Source organism: Heteronotia binoei, chromosome 8, assembly GCF_032191835.1.
Source record: "Heteronotia binoei isolate CCM8104 ecotype False Entrance Well chromosome 8, APGP_CSIRO_Hbin_v1, whole genome shotgun sequence".
Taxonomy (NCBI): Eukaryota; Metazoa; Chordata; class Lepidosauria; order Squamata; family Gekkonidae; genus Heteronotia; species Heteronotia binoei.
In genome coordinates, this window is record NC_083230.1 from 8965413 (window position 1) to 8985608 (window position 20196).

The following is a 20196-nucleotide window of genomic DNA, read 5'->3' on the forward strand; positions in this document are numbered from 1 at the left end:
GGGGATCCCCTGCCCCCACCTGGGGATTGGCAACCCTAGTTTTATGGCACAGATGGCTTGGCAAAGCGACATTAATGTCAGATCCAGCCCTTGTAACAAATGAGTTCGACACCTCTAGGCTGGAGGACCCCTGGGAATTGAGCAGGGTGCAACACAGACGGATGCAAGTTGAGGAAAAATTTGCAAAGTCCTCTCTTTCCTTCTCGCAAAAGCTCTTCCATGATAGTGGATGGATGGGATTTCTGCCAATTAGCCCTTCCTAGTGCAGCTCTCTGAAGTACATCCACTCTGTTCCCAGCCTTCCCTTCAGAAGCAGCTGGAAGCTGCACGGGGGGAGGGGGAGATTCATTTCATTAACTTGAGCCCAGCAAGGCACAAATGGATCCAATGAACAACAAATGGAAAAAGCACATGGAACTGCAAGAAGATGAAACACCATGATTCAGATAGGTCTTTACCAATTTTAGTTTATTTTGTTTTGTTAATTTGGGAATCAGACAAGTTTTTAAAGAGTTAAGTAAAGGGCACTGGCTCCACAAGTCCTGGCCAATCATTTTTGAGCTATTGCAGTTGATCAGGATCAGAATATATTAAGGATGCTATTGGATAGACTCTTTCATAATAACTCTCCCAAAATCACTTCGATTGAGACAAGCAAAATGGAAAAGACCCTCTAGCAAGGGTGTCAAACATGTGGCCTGCAGGAAAAGATCAGGACCCCACAGGGCTCCTTGTTTGGCCCATGAGCAACTCACTGTCATCTGCTTCCTTCTCCCTCTCTTGCTTCCTTCTGCATCTCAGCTTGCTTTGTCAGGCTTGCTAAATAGCACAGGAGCTACAGAGCAACGTCTCTATTTTCTCCATTGACTGAGGCTCCTCTATTGGGGAGGAAGGGGAGGAGGGAGAGCTTGATTTGCTGGGCTACTCAACCAGCAGAGCTACTCAACCAAACCTCTTGTCCTATTGGCTGAGGCTCCTCCGCCTCCTCATCTCCTGGGGAAGGAAAGAAAGAGCCAGAGGTTCCTTTGCCCAGTTCCCTCGATTTGCAAGGGAGAGTTACAAAGAAAGCACCTTAAAGACCAACAAAACTTTATTCAAGGTATCACTTGTTCCCTTGCTACAGAGAGAGAGTGAGACAGCACGAGTGTGAGAGAGCATGCGCAAGCAGGCATGAGCGAGAGGTTTGCTGGCTTAATATGCCAGGGCTCTCCTGGGAGCAACTAGGTTTGCCTCCACTTTTTCTCTGTAAGAACATAAGAGAAGCCATGTTGGATCAGGCCAATGGCCCATCCAGTCCAACACACACACACACACACACACATATAGACACACTGTGGCTAATAGCCACTAATGGACCTCTGCTCCATATTTTTATCTAACCCCCTCTTGAAGCTGGCTATGCTTGTAGCCGCCGCCACCTCCTGTGGCAGTGAATTCCACATGTTAATCACCCTTTGGGTGAAGAAGTACTTCCTTTTATCCGTTTTAACCCGACTGCTCAGCAATTTCATTGAATGCCCACGAGTTCTTGTACTGTGAGAAAAGGAGAAAAGTACTTCTTTCTCTACCTTCTCCATCCCATGCATAATCTTGTAAACCTCTATCATGTCACCCCGCAGTCGACGTTTCTCAGAGCTAAAGAGCCCCAAGCGTTTTAACCTTTCTTCATAGGGAAAGTGTTCCAAACCTGTAATCATTCTAGTTGCCCTTTTCTGCACTTTTTCCAGTACTATAATATCCTTTTTGAGGTGCGGTGACCAGAATTGCACACAGTATTCCAAATGAGACCGCACCATCCATTTATACAGGGGCATTATGATACTGGCTGATTTGTTTGCAATTCCCTTCCCAATAATTCCCAGCATGGCGTTGGCCTTTTTTTTTTCTGTATTCATGCCTTAATGATTCAGTCTTTTTCAGTAAAAATGCAATGTCAATTATTTAGATGAGGAATAAGTAGGGGCTTATACTGGCCACTATACATTGCTGTCTCTGTGTTCTTGCAATGCCTCACAGGAATTGTAATTATTTCTCTGGGGAAGACTGTAGTTTTGTAGACGAACACATAGCCCTCAGTCTCTGTCATAGTGCTTCATATGTTCTTGACCAGCACATGAAGCAAGCTATGTATAAAAGTCCACAATGCCCAGCCACTTTATGTTTTCATCTGGGTCTTAGACTCTTAGCATTGACCATGAGATTTCCCTAAAGAATGCCAATAAATCAAAAGTAGGTTTGCAACTTACAGATACACACCTGAACAGCAACATAAGATTGCTATAGCACAGACATTGTCTCCAGTTCATGATGCAATTCAGAGCAACTGATGTCACTCATCAGAGACTGTTAAATAAGCAAAATATTGCAAGAGTGCTAATCTTTTAAGCATGTTTATTTCAAGGGGTTTTTTTTACTCTTTTAATTGTGTTTGTCAGCATCCTTTATAAAGTTTATCTCTCTGCTACCTGGCATTACATTTTATGACACACATGAACTGGCCTGACAACATCTCACCTCTGCTACATATTTTGCCCTACAAATCTGCAATGAGGAGCTCCGTTTGGCTTGTGCCCCACCCCAGTAAAGATTGCTGATGTGTTCAAAACACATCCTCAGTGGGTTCAATTATTTATTCTGGGAGTGTGTCATTGATCTTTCCCCATCCCACATTAAACAGTAACCATAGTGACACTCTGCATTCAGCCACCGGAAAGACTATACAGCTCCATCTGGCTACAATTCTTGCACGCAGATCAGCTCCTATGTCGATACTGCAAAAGCACTTCCTAACACACACTTCTGCTGTTCTGAACATTATTAGACTCTTTTCTGAGAGAAATGCTTCCCACCTGCAGCACTGGCAACTTCATCACTCTTTGAAATTATATAACTGACTATTTTTTTTTACAACCATAAGAAAGGCATTGGCTAGAAAATAGGGGACAAAAAGACAAGAGATAGCTTACCTGAAGCCTTGCTAACTGTGCAGTGCGAGACACTATTTTATTGTAGGGATCGATAATTTTGGTTCTGATCCTAATGAAAAATGAAAGCATTTTTTAGAAACCTTGGTGGTACATAAGTTAAGGTTTTTATTTATATTTGAGAGCTTACATACCGGTCAATGGTGCTTTGTAGGGCACCTATTCTTGTCTGCATCATTTGAAGAACACCTGTGAGATTGTTAAAATGGACCAAAATCAGTATTTCATCAGCACAGATCTAACATAAAAGCTGACTTATATTAAAAAACATTTTTATCCTATAACATCCTCATTATTATTATTGAGCCTTCATGAGTTTATTCAAGTATAAGTTCCAATGAATGCAAGGGGATTTTGTCTGTTTAGGATTCAGCCAATTTCAATGTGTTTAGAAGGGCATAACTCTATTTAGCATTGCACTGTTAATCGCAAAAGCCCGATGTGTGAACGCAGTCAATCACAAACCACTCCAATTTATAATGTAAACAAGGCTGAACTTCTGCAATCCCTCCCAATTCATACACTACAGCAAGACTTCCTAGTTTAGGATCTGCTTCTTGTCCACAAACCTGGATTATAAATTGGAATGATCCCATTCACAGGCATGAACTAAACTCAAGTTGTTTAAAACACCTGAATCTGGACATCTCAGTAACTTGTGGTCAGACCGAAGACTTCCTACAAACAAGAAGTTTTCAGTCTTGATGAAGCCATAAGGAGACAAGCGAGAGGGAGGGAGTATAACCCTGAGGATTTCAGGCTTATGTCACAAATAAATTGTGACTTGTTGATATCTGAATGTAGGAGAACAATGTAAGCCACTTAGGGTCCCCACTGACTAACGATCCAATCTTGTTCATACATGTGCTCAGAAATGTCCCCCTGAATTCAATTCACAAGAGTGAATAGGTGTACGGCACTAGACTAAGGTTAACTGACCATTCACACCAATGATAGTTAATAATATGAACACAACACTGTAAGTGAATAATGTTACTTATTTAATACGAAGGAAAACACCAGGGCCATGGGGGGGCATAAAATTCTGGGGCCTAATTATACGGAGTAGCTCACGTGATTTGTTTTGGTCCAAAGTCTGGGCTGGTTCTGTTGCAGTGCTTAGAGTTCTGGTAATCTCACTAAATAATGCATGCATATTTTATACACACAAACAGAATTTCCAATCCCCAGTTTACAGATAATGCGAACCTATGATTAGTTATCATGCTCAGGGAGGAAATAAAATTGCACAGATCCTGATTTTGAAGAGTGGAAGCTTTTCATATTGGGCTGTCTGTTGGCTTTCCAGTTTTCCTACAATTTTTGTTTCCTAAACTGCTTTTCATGCACTTCCAAACAACAAACAGAAAAAGAGAAAACTGTAAACACATTAAAATTGTGAACTACAAAAATAAACCCTATAACAATTTAAAAACACAGGAACAGAAATGTGGCAATTAAAATTCAGCAGTGGTAATCACAGAAACAGGCATCAGGGAATATCAAAAGGCTACTTTTTGGGAAAAAAAACCGTTTTCAGGCTCTTTTGAAATGTGTCAAGTCTGCACATTCAATGACGAGTCGATGTAGGTACAAAGAAACTATTTTATTGATACTGATACTTGTGGCCTAAGCCAAGGCTTGAAAAGACTAAAGGCCGTACAGTAGATACATTGCATATAAGGTATACTTCAAAGGGATTCCTACAGGTAGGGGAATTGTGCAGAGGACATTCACACGTAGATGTTACAAATACATTCTCATGTTGATTAGAGGCCAATCTGGCCTTGATGCTTTCAGGCTCCTTCCGCTCCTCCGAGCCTGGGCTGAGAAGGTTCAGATAAGACTTTTCACACATCACCATTTCAAAGCAGGGATATTCTCTAAGAGGAGGGAGGGGGGAACAGGAGAGGATCTGCTAGCAGCATTTGGTTACACTTTGGTTCTACCCAGCATGCTCTACATTTGAGCCAGAGTTATAGCCAGACTTGACAAAATGTCTGTGATAACAAAGTCAGGTGGATGTCATCAGGGAGGGCATTCCAGAGCTCTGGTGCAACCACAAAGGAGGCTGGGATGCTCATGGAGATAAACGTGGCCAAACTGCAAGATGGTACTTGGAGGAGGCCTCTCCCACTGATCTTAAATGACACAAAATTATTCTTACAGGAGTAGACACTGTCTGATACCTAGGACTCAAACTGTTTATGTCCTTAGGCCAAATCTTGAATTTGGCCCAGAAATGTACACAAACCCAACACTTAGTGTGGTATGACCTGTCTCTTAATGCCAGACAAGTCATATGTCGCATTCTGAACTAGCTGAAGTTTCCATATGAAGTCTTAGGGCAGCCTTAGGCAGAGCACAACAGAATAATCTACAGATCGCTAACAGAGTAACCTTATGAGTGCAATCCTTTGCAAAGTTACTGATTTCAGTTGACATGGACTGAACTAACTCCACACAGGATTGCACAGAAAGATATGGATAGCAACCACAAGATCTTTGGTCTTCTAGCAGATGGTATAGACGGAGGAATGCTGGAGGGAAAGCTGCTGATGTGTGGGAAAGAACACTACCAACATCAGAGAATTCAGGAGCAAAGCAAAGTCCAAAATTTCAGCAGACATAACCTATTCAAGGCTAGGCCCACTCTGTGCCTCTTACCACAATATCCCATTTTGTCTGGACTGAGCTGGAACCCATTACCAAATTTAAAGTATCAACCAATCAATTATTTATTACTGTCATGGCCCAGCAGAATAAAACATATTTTAACAGAGTGGTTACCAACATAAGACATGTGCTCAAAATGAAGCATTCAGGCCCTTTCTTGAGAAAGATGATTTACCCAAAGTTGGATTCCAGCAGTGCTTTTTAACATGGGCTGCTATTGAAGTTCATAAGCTTCAGCTATTTCAAAATACAGCAGCAAGATTGCTATCTGATATAAATCACAAGTACTTACTTCACTGGTGCTAAAAGATTTATATTAGCTACCAAATTCACTAGCTACCACTTATACAAGGCTCTGTTAAAGTGTGGGTTATTTATTTTACTTCATTTCTCTCTCTCGGCTTGACTTCGCGAACGAAGATTTAAGAAAGGTGCAGTAGTCCACGTCTGCTGCAGGCTCGCTGGTGGCTGACAAGACCAATGCGGGACAGGCAGGTCTGGCCACAGTGGCTGCAAGGAAAAGTCTGATTTGGGGTTGGGGCTGTAGCAGTGCAATTCTTCCTCGATCTCCTTTTGTCCTCAAGACCAGCTATGCGTGCGTTCTCAAAGGAAGAGACAGCCTGGTGGATGGTGTGTCTCCATGCTTTGCAATCTGAGGCTAGGTCAGACCACTGGTGATGGTTGATGCAACAGGTACCAAGGGATTTCTTTAAGGAGTCCTTGTACCTCTTCTTTGGTGCCCCTCTATTTTGATGGCCGGTGGAAAGTTCGCCATATAGGGCAATCTTGGGAAGGCGGTGGTTTTCCATCCTGGAAATATGACCTGCCCAGCGCAGCTGCGTCTTCAACAGCAGTGCCTCGATGCTTGTAACCTCCGCCCGCTTGAGGACTTCAGTATTGGTCACAAAGTCACTCCAGTGGATGTTGAGGATGGTGCGAAGGCAGCGCTGATGAAAGCGCTCAAGGAGTCGCAGGTGATGACAGTATAAAACCCATGATTCAGAGCCGTAGATGAGGGTTGTCATCACAACCGCTTTGTAAACATTGATCTTTGTGCCTTTTTTCAGATGCTTGTTGCTCCACACTCTCTTATGCAATTGGCCAAATGCACGGCTTACTTCATTTATTCCCTGCCCTTCTCCATAGTGAGAACCCAAAACAGCTTACATTATCCTCCTCTCCTCCAATTTACCCTCATAACAACCTTGTGAGATAGGTGGGCTAAATGTATATAAATGGTCATCCAGTAAGCTTCCATGGGAAAGTGGGAATCTGAACGTGGACCTCTCAGATCCTAGTCAACACTTGACTACTTCAGACCATTGTATGCTCTTATGAAGCTACATGATTACTAAACCATTTGTCTGCTGGGCAGTCTGCTGATTAAAGTGATGGACTAACATCTGAGAGACCCAGGTTCAAATCTCCCTTCTGCTGCGATAGAACCTTGCTGAGTAACTTTGGTCCAGTCATACACATTCAGCCTAACCTGCCTCATAGAGTTGTTGCAAGGATTTAACAGAAGAGTGGAGAACAATGGAAGCTGCCTTGGGTACCCATTGTGGGGAAAGGCGGGGCAGAAATGAATTAAAATAAGTAAAATAAACAAGTATTTAATCAAACTGCAATTTATTATGATGACTGAATACTGCTGAAGAGTCAGTAAACAGTTAATGGAAAACACCCTTAAGAATAAAGAGTTCATGTTGTTCTAACTTCTCCATGGAAATAAAAATCTCAAGTTTTCATAGCTAGGAAAAAGAGTTCTTCAAGAATAAACAGATTTCTGTCCTAAATATTATCACTGAGGGACACTACAATTTCTACAGTAGAGTTTCAAAAGAGCATCAGAAGATCAGCCAAATTTCAATATATTTCAGGCCATGTGCACCTCTTATTGGAAGTTATATGAACTCAGGGCTTTATTTAAACACACACACACACACACACTTAAAAGTCATGTACAAACAGAAGCCTGTAGGAGTTCAATTCTCTCTATATAAACTAGGCTCAGCACATCAGAGTGACATAACAAGAATCTGTCAACCCACACGTTTTTCAAAACTTAGTCATCTATATAGCAAGAAGCCAAAATTAAAGGCGCATATTGTCAAGCTTTATTTAATAAGAAACTGAAAGGGGGGGGGGGGAGTAGAAATCAGACAGGTAAATCCAATAGCTCATGTTGAGGACAGAGTAATCCATGCATTCAATTGACTGTTTTAAGAGATCTCTCCACAATAAATTAATCTGTACTTAATTGAATTCCATGTATCTGGAACAGGGGTTGTAAGGTGCTTTCCTCCAGCAAAAGGAGCAGTCTGCTGGCACAAGAGGCTCTTCTCCTGCACAAGGAGAAGGCTCCTTCCACAACATGATTCTCAGCATGGAACAGATCTGAGGAATCCAGATCCTGGAATTGTCTGTTCAGTACATCAGACATGGTCCCCTTCTCCCTTGTGAGGTAGGGTATTCCTTTAGCCTAAGCCTGGATGGGAGATCAGCAAGTGAACTTTACCAAGGAACTGAACTTCAGACTCCAATTAGAGTCCAACCCTGTATCTGTTAACTGCGAAGGTTTGTCAATATTTTCTTGTATATGAACAAGGTTCATTCACTTTTCCATTAAAAAAATATGAATTTGTATAAAACTAAAATTGCTATATAGGATAAAAAGGAACTATAATGGCTGCTGGGAGTTATTTAGATCTATATTCCGCTCTCCAAACAAACGGACTAGAGCAGATCACATCACAGTGAAACGAACTGATATATTAGTAGAATATATACAACAATTTAAAACAGCTAGGAACTACAGTCTAAAAAGAGATTAACAGTATAACCTCAATACACAGCAACTAATTTGACTATCTATTTAATGAATCTACCCAAAAGTCTTGTTGGAAAGCTTTGCCTTTTCAAGGCCACATGTAAAATTTCCCAAAAGAGGTAAAATGCTCATATTTTTGCTTTTGACAACATGAGGAAATCAATGGGGGAGAGGGAAATCCTAACACTCTGCAGAGTAACAGCTGAAAACAGATCTTAAGATTGCCTTTCATAATGTCATCAATGTTATTTCTTCTACCACTGTCTCATGAGAAGCTCGAACTGTTTCTAAAACAACATTCAATGTATATTACAATAAAAATCACCAAGTATGACACAGTCACCTAGCTAAGACAGATAGTGGACAAGAGAGAAAAAGAAACAATATTAAACTTAGAATCAGGTGAACAGCAGTGCTGGTCTGAAACAACAGAACGTTTGAATCCAATGGCACCTCCAAGACCAACAAAGTTTAATTCTAGGTAGAAGCTTTTGTGTGCATGCACACTTCTTCAGCTGCATTGAAACAGACTTCCTCAAGCCTTACATATACGTAGCGAGAGAGTGGGGTAGCACAGTTAGTTGGCAGAAAAGACCAAGTGCATAATTGGGTGATAAGTAGAGCTAAAATTGGATTAAAGCAGTTGGTAAGACCTGTGAATGCCAGCAAATTAGCATACAGATAATAAGAGTTGAAAACCGATATGAGAACTAAGTTTGAGTCCAGTGGCACCTTTAAGACCAATGAAGTTTATTTCTGGTTATAAGCAAAATCTAGGTGACTTTAGTATGTGCAGATACACACTTCTTCAGATACATTACAACAGACTTCCTTAAAGAAGCCCTGGATATGTTCCACCAGGCATTCCGTAACTTCTACCCCACCATCAACCCGACAATGAACCAATCTATGCAAGAAATACATTTTCTGGACACTACTGTAAAAATATACAATAGACGCACAGACACCACCTTATACCGGAAACCTACTGACTGACAAGCATACCTACATGTCTCCAGCTACCACCCTAAACATGCCAAACGATCTATTGTATACAGCCAGTATCTACGCTACAACTGCATTTGCTCCAGCCCTACAGACAGGGATTCTCATCTGATAAACTAAAGTATCCACCTGACAAAGTCAGGAAACAGATTAAAGCCGAAATGGTACATAGAGAAAACTGTTACAAGACAGGCCCAAAAGAGACAACAATAGAACACCACTAGTGGTTACATACAACTCTCAACTCAAAAGAGTTCAATGCATCATCAATGACTTACAAACCTCTACTTGACAATGACAGCTCTTTTTCACAAGTACTGGGGGGCAAACCTTTTCTTGCACACAGACAATCCCTCAGTCTCAAACTCCTCCTCACCCACAATAAGGCAACTTCTATTTTGAACACGGAAACTGGTACCAGAGCTTGCAATAAACCCAAATGCCAATTTTGCTACCATATACACCCAGACATCACTGGACCTAACAACATCAAGTACAACATCTCAGCCTCATTCACTTGCTCATCTTCAAACACTGTATATGCCATTAAACGCCCATAATGCCCTTCAGTTCTCTGCATAGGGCAAACAGGACAAACCCTCCGCCAAAGGATAAACGGACCCAAATCTGACATCAGGAATCACAAAACTGAGAAACCTGTAGGCAAACACTTCAACCTTCCAGGACATTCAATGGGTGAGCTCAAAGTAGCTGTTTTACTGCAAAAAAACTTCAAGAACAGAATGGAAAGGGAAATTACTGAATTACCAATTATTACAACACTTAGAACAAACACCTCTCCAGGACTTAACAAGGATAGTTTTTTCTATCACTACATATGCTAAACACATTCAGTCCTTACATCTGTCAAGCATGGAAGTTTCAAAAGAACCAAGCGATGATTTGGAAACAAAGTCTTAGTTTATTGATAATCCATTGTGCTCTTGGATGGAACACCTTGAAAGTGATACATTACAATGGATGGCATCTGGCTTTAAGGAGTACATCAAAGGGAATAATACAGATAACACGAAATTCTAGCATAAGCGTGTGAATTGCTACAACCAGGCATTTCACTATCTTTTGCAGTTAGAAACATCCTGAGTCCCAGGATGTCTCGGAAGGCACTATCTTCAAAGCAGACGTTCCTGCATTTGTTACAGAAGGTGAGAACTAAGGAAGGGGTTACATAGCTTTGATATGAGAAAGTAGCAATCTAACTAATACAGCTTTATATTAAAAATAACTTGTATGCTTGACAACATCTGTACTCTCACCAAGAAGGGCTATACATCCTCTTCATTTTAATGCATTTCTTATTTAAAATAGCAGAATAGCGATTGTAATTGTTTACTGTTTTCTTGAGAGGGAAGATGTGATGCAATATCATTTTAAGATTCTTTTAGATAATTAATGCACCTGTAACTTGTTAATGTGAATATTTTATCAGCATGTTTTGTGCATCTCAGCTTCCTATTCATTTGGTTTGCCTGGCTGTTTCGGATTCTACAATAAACAAGCATTTTGCCTATTCTGTTTATCCAGGTACTCTGTTGGACCTCAGGAGACATTACAATTGGTCTTAAAGCTGCCACTGAACTAAAACTTAGTTCTCACATCTGTTAACTTTTTAATTATGTGTGTGCTAATTTGCTGCTATTCACAGGTCTTACCAACTGCTTTAACCCAATCTTAGCTATACTTATTACTTGGTTACTTACACTTGACTCGAACTAGTCCTTCTACCAACTAACACCCCCTCTACCTAAATGTAAGGCTTGAAGAAGTTCTCAGCCTTCCTAATCTGTTCTTGAATATGCAATAACTTAGTTGATTTCACAAAAGGAGCAGATTATCCACTATGATTAATAGGACTTCTCCCAGAAGGCCCATGGCCTGGCCTGGCCTACCCAGTTCCAAGCGAAGCCCCACATAGCAAAAGCAGCAGCTGACCTGCATTTGGACAATTTGTACATTGTTTATTTAGTTAAGGCAACTGAGGATTTAAAGCAGCTTACATCATTCTCTCTGCCTGAATTTTATTCTTCCAACAACATCCCCATGAGGCAGTTTGGAGAGGGGAGGGAGGGAGAGAAAGAGACCCAGAGACACACCCCCAAGGACACCCAGAACACTTTCATGGCAGAATGAGGATTTGAATCTGTGTCTTCCAGATTCTGCTTAACACTAATCACTATACCCTCCTGGCTTCAGTCAGCAAATTGTGTTAGGATTCTTTTTCACACAATGTGTATTTGAAATTATCACTCAAAAGATAAGTAGCATGGGAAAACAAAGTTATTCCAAGCAAATAATCTTGTTCTCAGATGCATACTTTTCAGTCTAGTAGTAGCATGCATACAATTAACTTTTAAAAAATTGCACATTTTAGAAACCCATAGAAGACAGTGCATGCAATACAAAACAGGAACAGTGTTTACATAGAGAAGAACTAGGGTTGCCAAGTCCAATTCAAGAAATATCTGGGGACTTTGGGGGTGGAGCCAGGAGAGATTGGGGTGGAGCCAGGAGCAAGGGTGTTACAAGCATAATTGAACTCCAAGGGAGTTCTGGCCATCACATTTAAAGGGACAGCACACCTTTTAAATGCCTTCCTTCCATAGAAGATAATGAAGGATAGGGGCACCCTCTTTTGGGGCTCATAGAATTGGACCCCCTGGTCCAATCCTTTTGAGACTTGGAAGATATTTTGGGGAGAGGCACTAGATGCTATACTGAAAATTTGGCACCTCTACCTCAAAAAACAGCCCCCCCAGAGCCCCCGATACCCACAGATCAATTCCCCATCATTCCCTATGGGAATCTTTTGTGGAGGTGCATAATGGCTGTGGGGGTGAGGTTTCCCCTGCTGGCCAGCTGGCTGGGGGAGGGGGGAAGCCTGTAAAATCGGGGGATCCCCTGCTGGTACCTGGGGATTGGGAAGCCTAAGAAGAACTGATATGGACATACACATAGAAAGTCACATGAGCTTCAGACAAGGGTCACAAACTCAAGAAAAAGGAAGTTCTATTGCGTATATTTGTTGAAGTTATTTATAACCCATCTTTCTCCCTGGGACACAAGGCAGAATTGGCTAGACTATCTACTTCCCAAAATTATAGTAAAATTATATATGTAGTAAAACTTAGGGCTGGCTTTCAGTGTGTGATGGCTTACTGTTTATTACTCTGGTCATGAAAACAGTAATTAAGAAGAAAAATATATATATTTTCCCCAAACCCAAGTAGAAATATACCGGTTCTATGTTGCTTGCTTTGAGAATGTTTTCAACTAAAACTTCTCACTAGTTACCAATGCTTGCAGTGATTTCCAGAATGTTTCGAATGCTTTTCTGTATCAGTTCTTCTTGTAAACGGTTGATTCTGTTACATTTAACTAATAATGCTTGAACTTCCTTTAGCAACTCATCATAGTTGGCATGAAAGAATCATGAGTATCAAATGTGTTATTCTTCCTAAATGTTTATATTTTTTCCAGGCTATTCCAATAGAAATAGCAGAAAAAACTTTTAATAAATGGCAACAAATCTTAAATTGATTTATTTGGAATAATGCTAGGCCTAGGATAAAATTTTCAACAACGTGTAGACCTATCAAGAAGGGGGGGGGGGTCAATACCCAATCTAAGAATCTACTATTATGCGGCTAATCTTGCCCAAACAGTTAAAATGATTTGGACAAATCCAGTAGAAGCTTGGATCAGTTTTGAACAAGAGTATGTTTTCCCCTTGAGAGGAACTTTTTGGTCTAAACGTCAGAAGAAATCACATTCTATACCAGCAAATCCTTTCCTGGAAAATTCATTAAGAATATGGGATAAACTAAGGAAGTAGATTGCACTGGGTATTTCTCCAGTAGGTAGTTTTTTCAACCAAGATTGGTTCCCGCAATTCATTAAAGCTAACTCCAGCTATCCGTGGGGGGTTAAGGGATTGGATAAATTGGGGAGTGGATTCCAGGGAATAATATTATTACTAAGAAAAAGCAGAAGAGAAATTAGGAGCTAATATTGATTGGTATCAATACCTTCAAGTTCAGAATACGGTCCACTACCTTCATAGGAAATAAACTATTAGATATGAATTGACACCATTTGAGGCCCTTCTTAAAGAGGAGGGCAAAGGCAAGAAAGGTCTGCTTTCAAAAATATGTAATTATTTAATTTACTCTCTTCATTCATATTCACCCTCTTATATTAAACGCTGGAATTTAATGCTACCTCAAAGGCTAGAGGAAATTGAACTCCCCTTCCCTTAAGGTTAAAAGCATTGGTATATAACTCCAATTTTTTAAAATATATTCACTTTGGTATTTAAACCCTGTCAGGATGAGCAAAATCTCTAGGGTCTCAAGTCCAGATTGTTGGAGGAATTGTAAAACTAAAGGCTCCCCATATCATATACGGTGGGAACGTCCAACAGTGTCAAATTTTTGGAATAAAGTGGTAGAGCAAATAAAACTTATATTCTATCTAACCATTCTAGTAGATTTTAAACTTCTTTTATTTTATATCTGGCCTGATAAATTGGTGAGTAAAGATCAGAAATCTTTAATCTTGACAATGCTGGCGATAGCTTGTATGACGATTGCTAAAAATTGAAAAACCCCACATACCCCCATGATTGAAATGTGGTATGATAAGTTATGGGACCAGTATGTAATAGGAAAGACAATGGATAACCCTTTCTTCGAACATGATACTGATTTGGCTATAGATTATGATTTGCTGTGGGCCCCGGTTTTGGAATTCTTTGGGAATATTTCCTTTTTGCCTAATAGAATGAATTGTAGGCTATTTCTCAATTCTTAATACCTAGCATATTATATATTGCTTTTGTAAATTGTTTGTGATATGCATCCAATGATCTAAGTTGGGTTCTTGTACGTTAGATTTCTATTTTTATTATTTTTCTCTATGCTCCCTTTGTATTGGATTACATTCAATAAAATAAAATCTATTTTTAAAAAAAAAAAAAAAGTCCTCGTGAACACTAAAAGGATCTGTCAAATAAAATCTCTAAACAGCAGGCTTCACCTGCCGACAATCTAAGAATGTACATTACAGCAAAAAAGTAAAGGAAACTGCCAAAAGCACTGTTCTAGTCGCGTAGCACCTGAAAGACTAACAAGTCTCCAGGGTATAAGTTTCCAAGAGTCAAAGCTCCCTTACTCAGACACCAGTGTCAAAAGAACTGGTAATTAGAAACAAGCTAAATATGCTTACCAGAATTACTCAATGAACAGTCTAATACTAAAAATAAAGACTCAGGTGGCCAGCCGTGTTGGTCTGAAGCAACAGAACGAAGTTGGAGTAGCACCTTTAAGACCAATAAAGTTTTATTCAAAATATAAGCTTTCTTGTGCATGCACACTTCATCAGATGATGAAATGGGGGTACAGCGAGCAGTGCTGCATACAGCTGGTCGGCAGCAGTTACGCAAAACTTGCTATTCTTTCAATTTGTTAATTTCACTATTTTGCCATTGGATTCTCACTTTGTGCTACTTTGCGTGCTTAACCACTGCCCACCAGCTATATGCAGCACTGCTCACCTGTACCCCCATTTCATCATCTGATGAAGTGTGCATGCACAAGAAAGCTTATATTTTGAATAAAACTTTATTGGTCTTAAAGGTGCTACTGGACGCCAACTTTGTCCTAAAAAGAGAGGGCGTTGGTTTTTGCCACGTATGTCACAGCTGACTTATCACAACCCCCTAGGGTTTTCATTTCAAGGCAAGATGTTCAGAGGTGGTTTACCACAGCCTGCCTCCCTATTATGACCGTGGCAGTCCTTGGAGGTTTCCCATCCAAATACTAGCCAGGGCTGATCCTGCTTAGCTTCCAAGGTCGACAAGATTGGACTACCCTAAGACAGTCCTCTTCTGGCTGGCTTACAACTAACCGGCACCTGAAACTGAGTGTAGTTTTATAAGACTGCTGTATGTTTTTAATGTTTTAACTGTGTAACTGTAAAATGTTTAAATTTTTATGTTAGATTTTATATGCTGTAAGCCACCCTGAGCCACCTGGTGGGAAGGGCGGGATATAAATTGCAAATAAACTAAACTAAATAAACTAAACTAACTATGAAGGCCAGGGCAAGAGAGGTACACCCTTCTAAACCCACTTAAATTAATGGACTTATAAGGATGTAACTACATAGGAGTTCACTATAAATACATCATCTACACTGTTAGACATATTCCCCAAATCACTTTCTACTCAAAGGAAGAGTCAAAATCCCACTAACCACACATATACACATATACTTCAGATTCTAAACCCTCATGTACAAGGACCTCTCCTTCTCATTAGGTAAGAACTTTGACTATGAACCTATTGTGAGTAAAATGATTGGCCAACAGAACAGAGCTTTTCATGTTGTGACAACTAAATTGTTGAACATCTTCACCACATCAGTCTGTTTGGCACCAAGGCGTCCAAGATTTAGATACCAGGACAACATATTTTTTTTCCCTCAGAACATTTTGTTGATGGTTGCTTACAGCGTTTATTATGTTGGGCTTGGTACAAACTACTGCACAAAAAAATGTGGGTTTTTTTTTTAAAGTTAGTCATATTTATTACCTTTTCATTTCTATAGTGGTTTTAACATACCAATTATGTTTATTTTATTGCTGTTGGCATGGTTTTTATGAACGTAGTCTTACTGATTTTTTAAAATATTGATTTAATACAACTTAATACAAATATTGTTTTAATACAACTGTTTTTATTACATTAACTGACAAAGGGAGCTTTTACTGTCAAAAGATTATATGTTTTAAGTATGTTTTATTTTTTAAATCTTTGTGTTTATAAAGTTTATATCTCTGCTACCTGACATTACATTTTATGACATACGTGGCCTAGCCCAACAAGGTCTCATTTTTGCCAGATCTGGCCCTCATCACAAATGAGGGCCAGAACACCCCTGATGTAGAAAAATGGGGAATCAAACCCAATTATCCAGATTTGAGTCCACCACCCTTAACCACTACACCACACTGGCTCTCTAAGTGGCATTTTGAGTTCTCACCTAACCATATGTACTGATACTTGAACACAACACATTAAGCTGCAGCACACAGATAGTCTCAGAGGCTCCCAACCTTTTTGGCACCAGGGACCAGTTTCCATAAACCGGGGGGGGGGGCAGTGCTGGGGGTTTTGTTGCCCCAGGCTGCCCCCTGTGCCCCATGCCTGCCTCACATGGAAGTCTTTAAATGGGGAGAGGGAGACTGGGGCTGTTTCTGCCACCTCCCTGCTAGGTGGCCAGGCAGCAGAAGGCCAATCTGCCTCCCTCTGCCATTTAAAGACCCCCATTGATCAAATGACTGGGTCCTGGGCAGGCAGAAGGGGCAGGGGGGCTGCTCAATACCTCACTCCAAGGCTGCCTCCCTACCTCAGAGCAAGGCAGCGTTGTCTCTTTCGTCTGCCTGGGTTCTGGGCAGATGGAGGCAGCACGGTGCCTCTGCCTCCCTCCACAGCCTGGTTGCTAGCAGGCTACGGACTGGGACCGGTTCACGGCCTGGTGGTTGGGGACCCTTGGTCTATTCTCTATTGGGTCTGTCAAGGGTCCTATTATCTACTGACTGCCATCATTTATCTAGAGTCTCAGTAGAGGTATTTTCACATCCCCACCTACCCAACCCTTTTAACTGGAGGGACCAGGGATTGAACTGATCTAGCCACCACACCAACTCAGAAGGATAAAGTATGCTCACCTTCCAAAGATTCTATGCCAGTGGCTTGGGCAAGCAAGTCCTCATGTCTTGCAACAACCTGTAAAGTAAGACTAAGGATTATAAATTGAATGCTAATTCACAACAAAAAGTGGTTTGTGCACAAGGCCACAGTTTGAGAAGTGCAAGTCAAAAGCAACTTTCCCAGAATCAAAGACACAAGATTGAGTCAGACATTCTACAGTCGCAAAGTAAAACATGGCAAGAGGTTGTCAAGCATAATCTAAAGCAGAATTGAAATCAAAAGACTAAAATAAGCTTACATAAGACTGCGGTTTAATTGCACAACTCTTGTATCGAGCTTTGGCTACTCAGTTATTACATCCCCAAAATTAATGTAAGAGGAAGAATGGCATGTAATGGGTTGCCTTTTGTAAATATTGCATATATAATCAGAGATTTTCATGAGAAGAGGCCAGAAACATTCCAATTTTAATCAGCGGAAACAGATGCCATTTTTCCCCTTAGAAAAGTTGTGAATGTCTAGCACAGCTGCCCAAAAGCAAAATCTCATTATGAAACCTGAGCCACCTAGTGGGAAGGGCAGGATATAAATTACAAATAAATAAATAAATCTTCATTCTCTTTAAAGCAGAGAAATTATCTTGAGTTATCCAGCAGTGCATGAGTGAAAACTGTTGCCATTAGGCGCAGAGTTTTTGCCACTTGCTGTATTCATCCCCTACAGTCCCTTGAAGTTTAGGGAGTACACTTCCTAGAAAGGAGGAAGTGCCTGGGAAGAGAGTGTCACCATCAAGGCAGAGCTTTTATCACACACAATGCTTCCCCTCCCTCCACTGAAGACCAGCTTGTTGCTGCCAAATCAATTTGCTATAGTTGGTGATTATCTGTTCTTTCCTCATATCGTAAGCTGCTTTGAGTCTACATTCAGTAGAAAAAAGTTAAGTTAATGGAGCCAAAACAAATGCTCCCACTTCTGTGAGTGAAGACTAACTTTCTCTTATAGAGGACTAGTAATGCATATTATACATTTACAACTTTCTACATACTTTGGTGCTTCACTATCAAGACTTGTTTTAACACCAAAACCCACACAGACATCTTATATATGCTATCCTCACTTACATTTACAGTCTCAGCTTTGGAAAATGTATGAGTTTACAGTTTGAAGCAACTGTGTTACCACCAGCTCAGCTATACTATAGGGAAGCTTTTGTAGGAAACAAAAATTAGTAATCAATTCCTCATAAATAATTATGTGGGGGGAATGTAGAACCACCAAGTAAATATGAAACTGCTTGCCAGTTTAAAAGCCAGAATTGTACAGTGCTGTTCAAATTTCTGCATGTAGATCAGGGCAACCTGCAGGATGCTTACTTGCAAGTGGAGCTCCTTATCCAGCTGACTGATTCCTTGAGCAAGTTTTGCCAATTGTTCAGCTATAACTGCTTGATGAATAGACTGCGAGGTGTATGCTTTGACATCAAAGTCTTCCCTCAAAAAGTCAGCATAACATTCTAAAACAGAAAGCAAAAGAAGTGATTTAACTTTCTTATCCCTAATAGGCATTCCAAGTTTACTCCCTCTCTGCCTCCGTGGCATCCAGACATCTCCCACACCTATCATGCGGATCTACAGAGGCACTGCACCTTTCAACTCTGTCACTAATTCAAGCATGCAATTCAATATAATCACCGTCTCCTAACTAGACATGAGAAACTTCCCATTAGCCCTATTAAACCTTAGCCACAGAATCGCCGTGAGTGACTCCACCAACTATAAGTTCAGCAAAAAAAAAAACCCTTCAACCGACCAACCCTTATTTGCTCGCCATGGGCTTACACTGGAGTGCCTCTCTGCATAGGATCGCAATGTGAAAAGCAGCAACTACAGACTAACAAGCTCATATTCGGCACAGAAGGGCTGCAAACTGGAAGTCACTTCCTGAGGGACAAACCCCAGGGAGCATAACGGAGCTTTCTCCTGGGTAAACGTGAAGAGGGCAGCCCACACAGCCGCTTCCCCTCACCGTCTCGCAACAGCGGCCCCGCTGCTGTTTCCAGGGGCGCCGCAGGGGCAGCCCCAACACCAAACGCGCCTCTTTCCCCTTCCATGCTGGCATTCAGCCGCCTTTCAATGACGCAATCATTCCTCGCCGACGAACTCAACGTCGCGCGGGTCTCTTTCTTCCGGGATGATCTCCCGGGGCAACGCGACGCTCTTAGCCAATCGCCGGCTTTCATCACGGCAAAGCGATTGCGGAGCCGCGGCCGTGCTAGAGGGGAAAGATCCGGAAGTAGATCCGAGAGCTGCAAAACATTCGCGAATTGCGTAGAGGTGGCCGAGTTACGATGCCGCCTGGTTCCCAATTGCTCCAGTCTAAGCCCGTTGAAACCGGGGGGTTTAGTGTGCAGCAATAGCCTCCAAGCGGTGGCTGGCAATGTCCTGGCATTGCAACTGACTGCCAGGGGACAGGTCGATTCCCATAGAAAACGGATGGTTTGGACGGCGGACCCTATAATATTATACCCTGCTGAGGTCCCTCCAACCTAGGGTTGCCAAGTCCAATGTAAGAAATATCTGGGGACTTTGGGGGTGGAGCCAGGAGACTGTGGGGGTGGAGCCAGGAGACATTAGGGGTGGGGCCAAGATCAAGGCTGTGACAAGCATAATTGAACTCCAAAGGGAGTTCTGGCCATCACATTTAAAGGGACGGCACACCTTTTCAATGCCTTCCTTCCATAGGAAATAATGAAGGATAGGGGCACCTTCTTTGGGGGCTCATAGAATTGCACCCCCTGGTCCAATCGTTTTGAAACTCAGGGGGTATTCTGGGGAGAGGCACTAGATGCTGTGCTGAAAATTTGGTGCCTCTACCTTAAAAAACAGCCCCCCCCAAGAGCCCCAGATCGGATCAATTCTCTATCATTTTCTATGGGAATAAGTCTCCCTAGGGAATAACAGAGTTCCCA

The 20196-nt window shown here is 41.3% G+C and overlaps 1 protein-coding gene across 1 annotated transcript in view; it reads right to left on the reverse strand.

Moving 5' to 3' along the window:
- Positions 1-19375, reverse strand: part of COG5 (component of oligomeric golgi complex 5) — a 307502-nt gene extending 288127 nt beyond the window's left edge. The window contains exons 1-5 of the mRNA XM_060244724.1: positions 19254-19375; positions 18602-18741; positions 17246-17303; positions 3119-3173; positions 2967-3036 (exon numbers count right to left, since the gene is read on the reverse strand). Of these exons, the coding sequence (XP_060100707.1) occupies positions 2967-3036; positions 3119-3173; positions 17246-17303; positions 18602-18741; positions 19254-19338 (408 nt within the window). The 5' untranslated portion in view covers positions 19339-19375. The remainder of the gene's footprint in view (positions 1-2966; positions 3037-3118; positions 3174-17245; positions 17304-18601; positions 18742-19253) is intronic.
- Between the last annotated feature and the right edge of the window lie 821 nt (positions 19376-20196).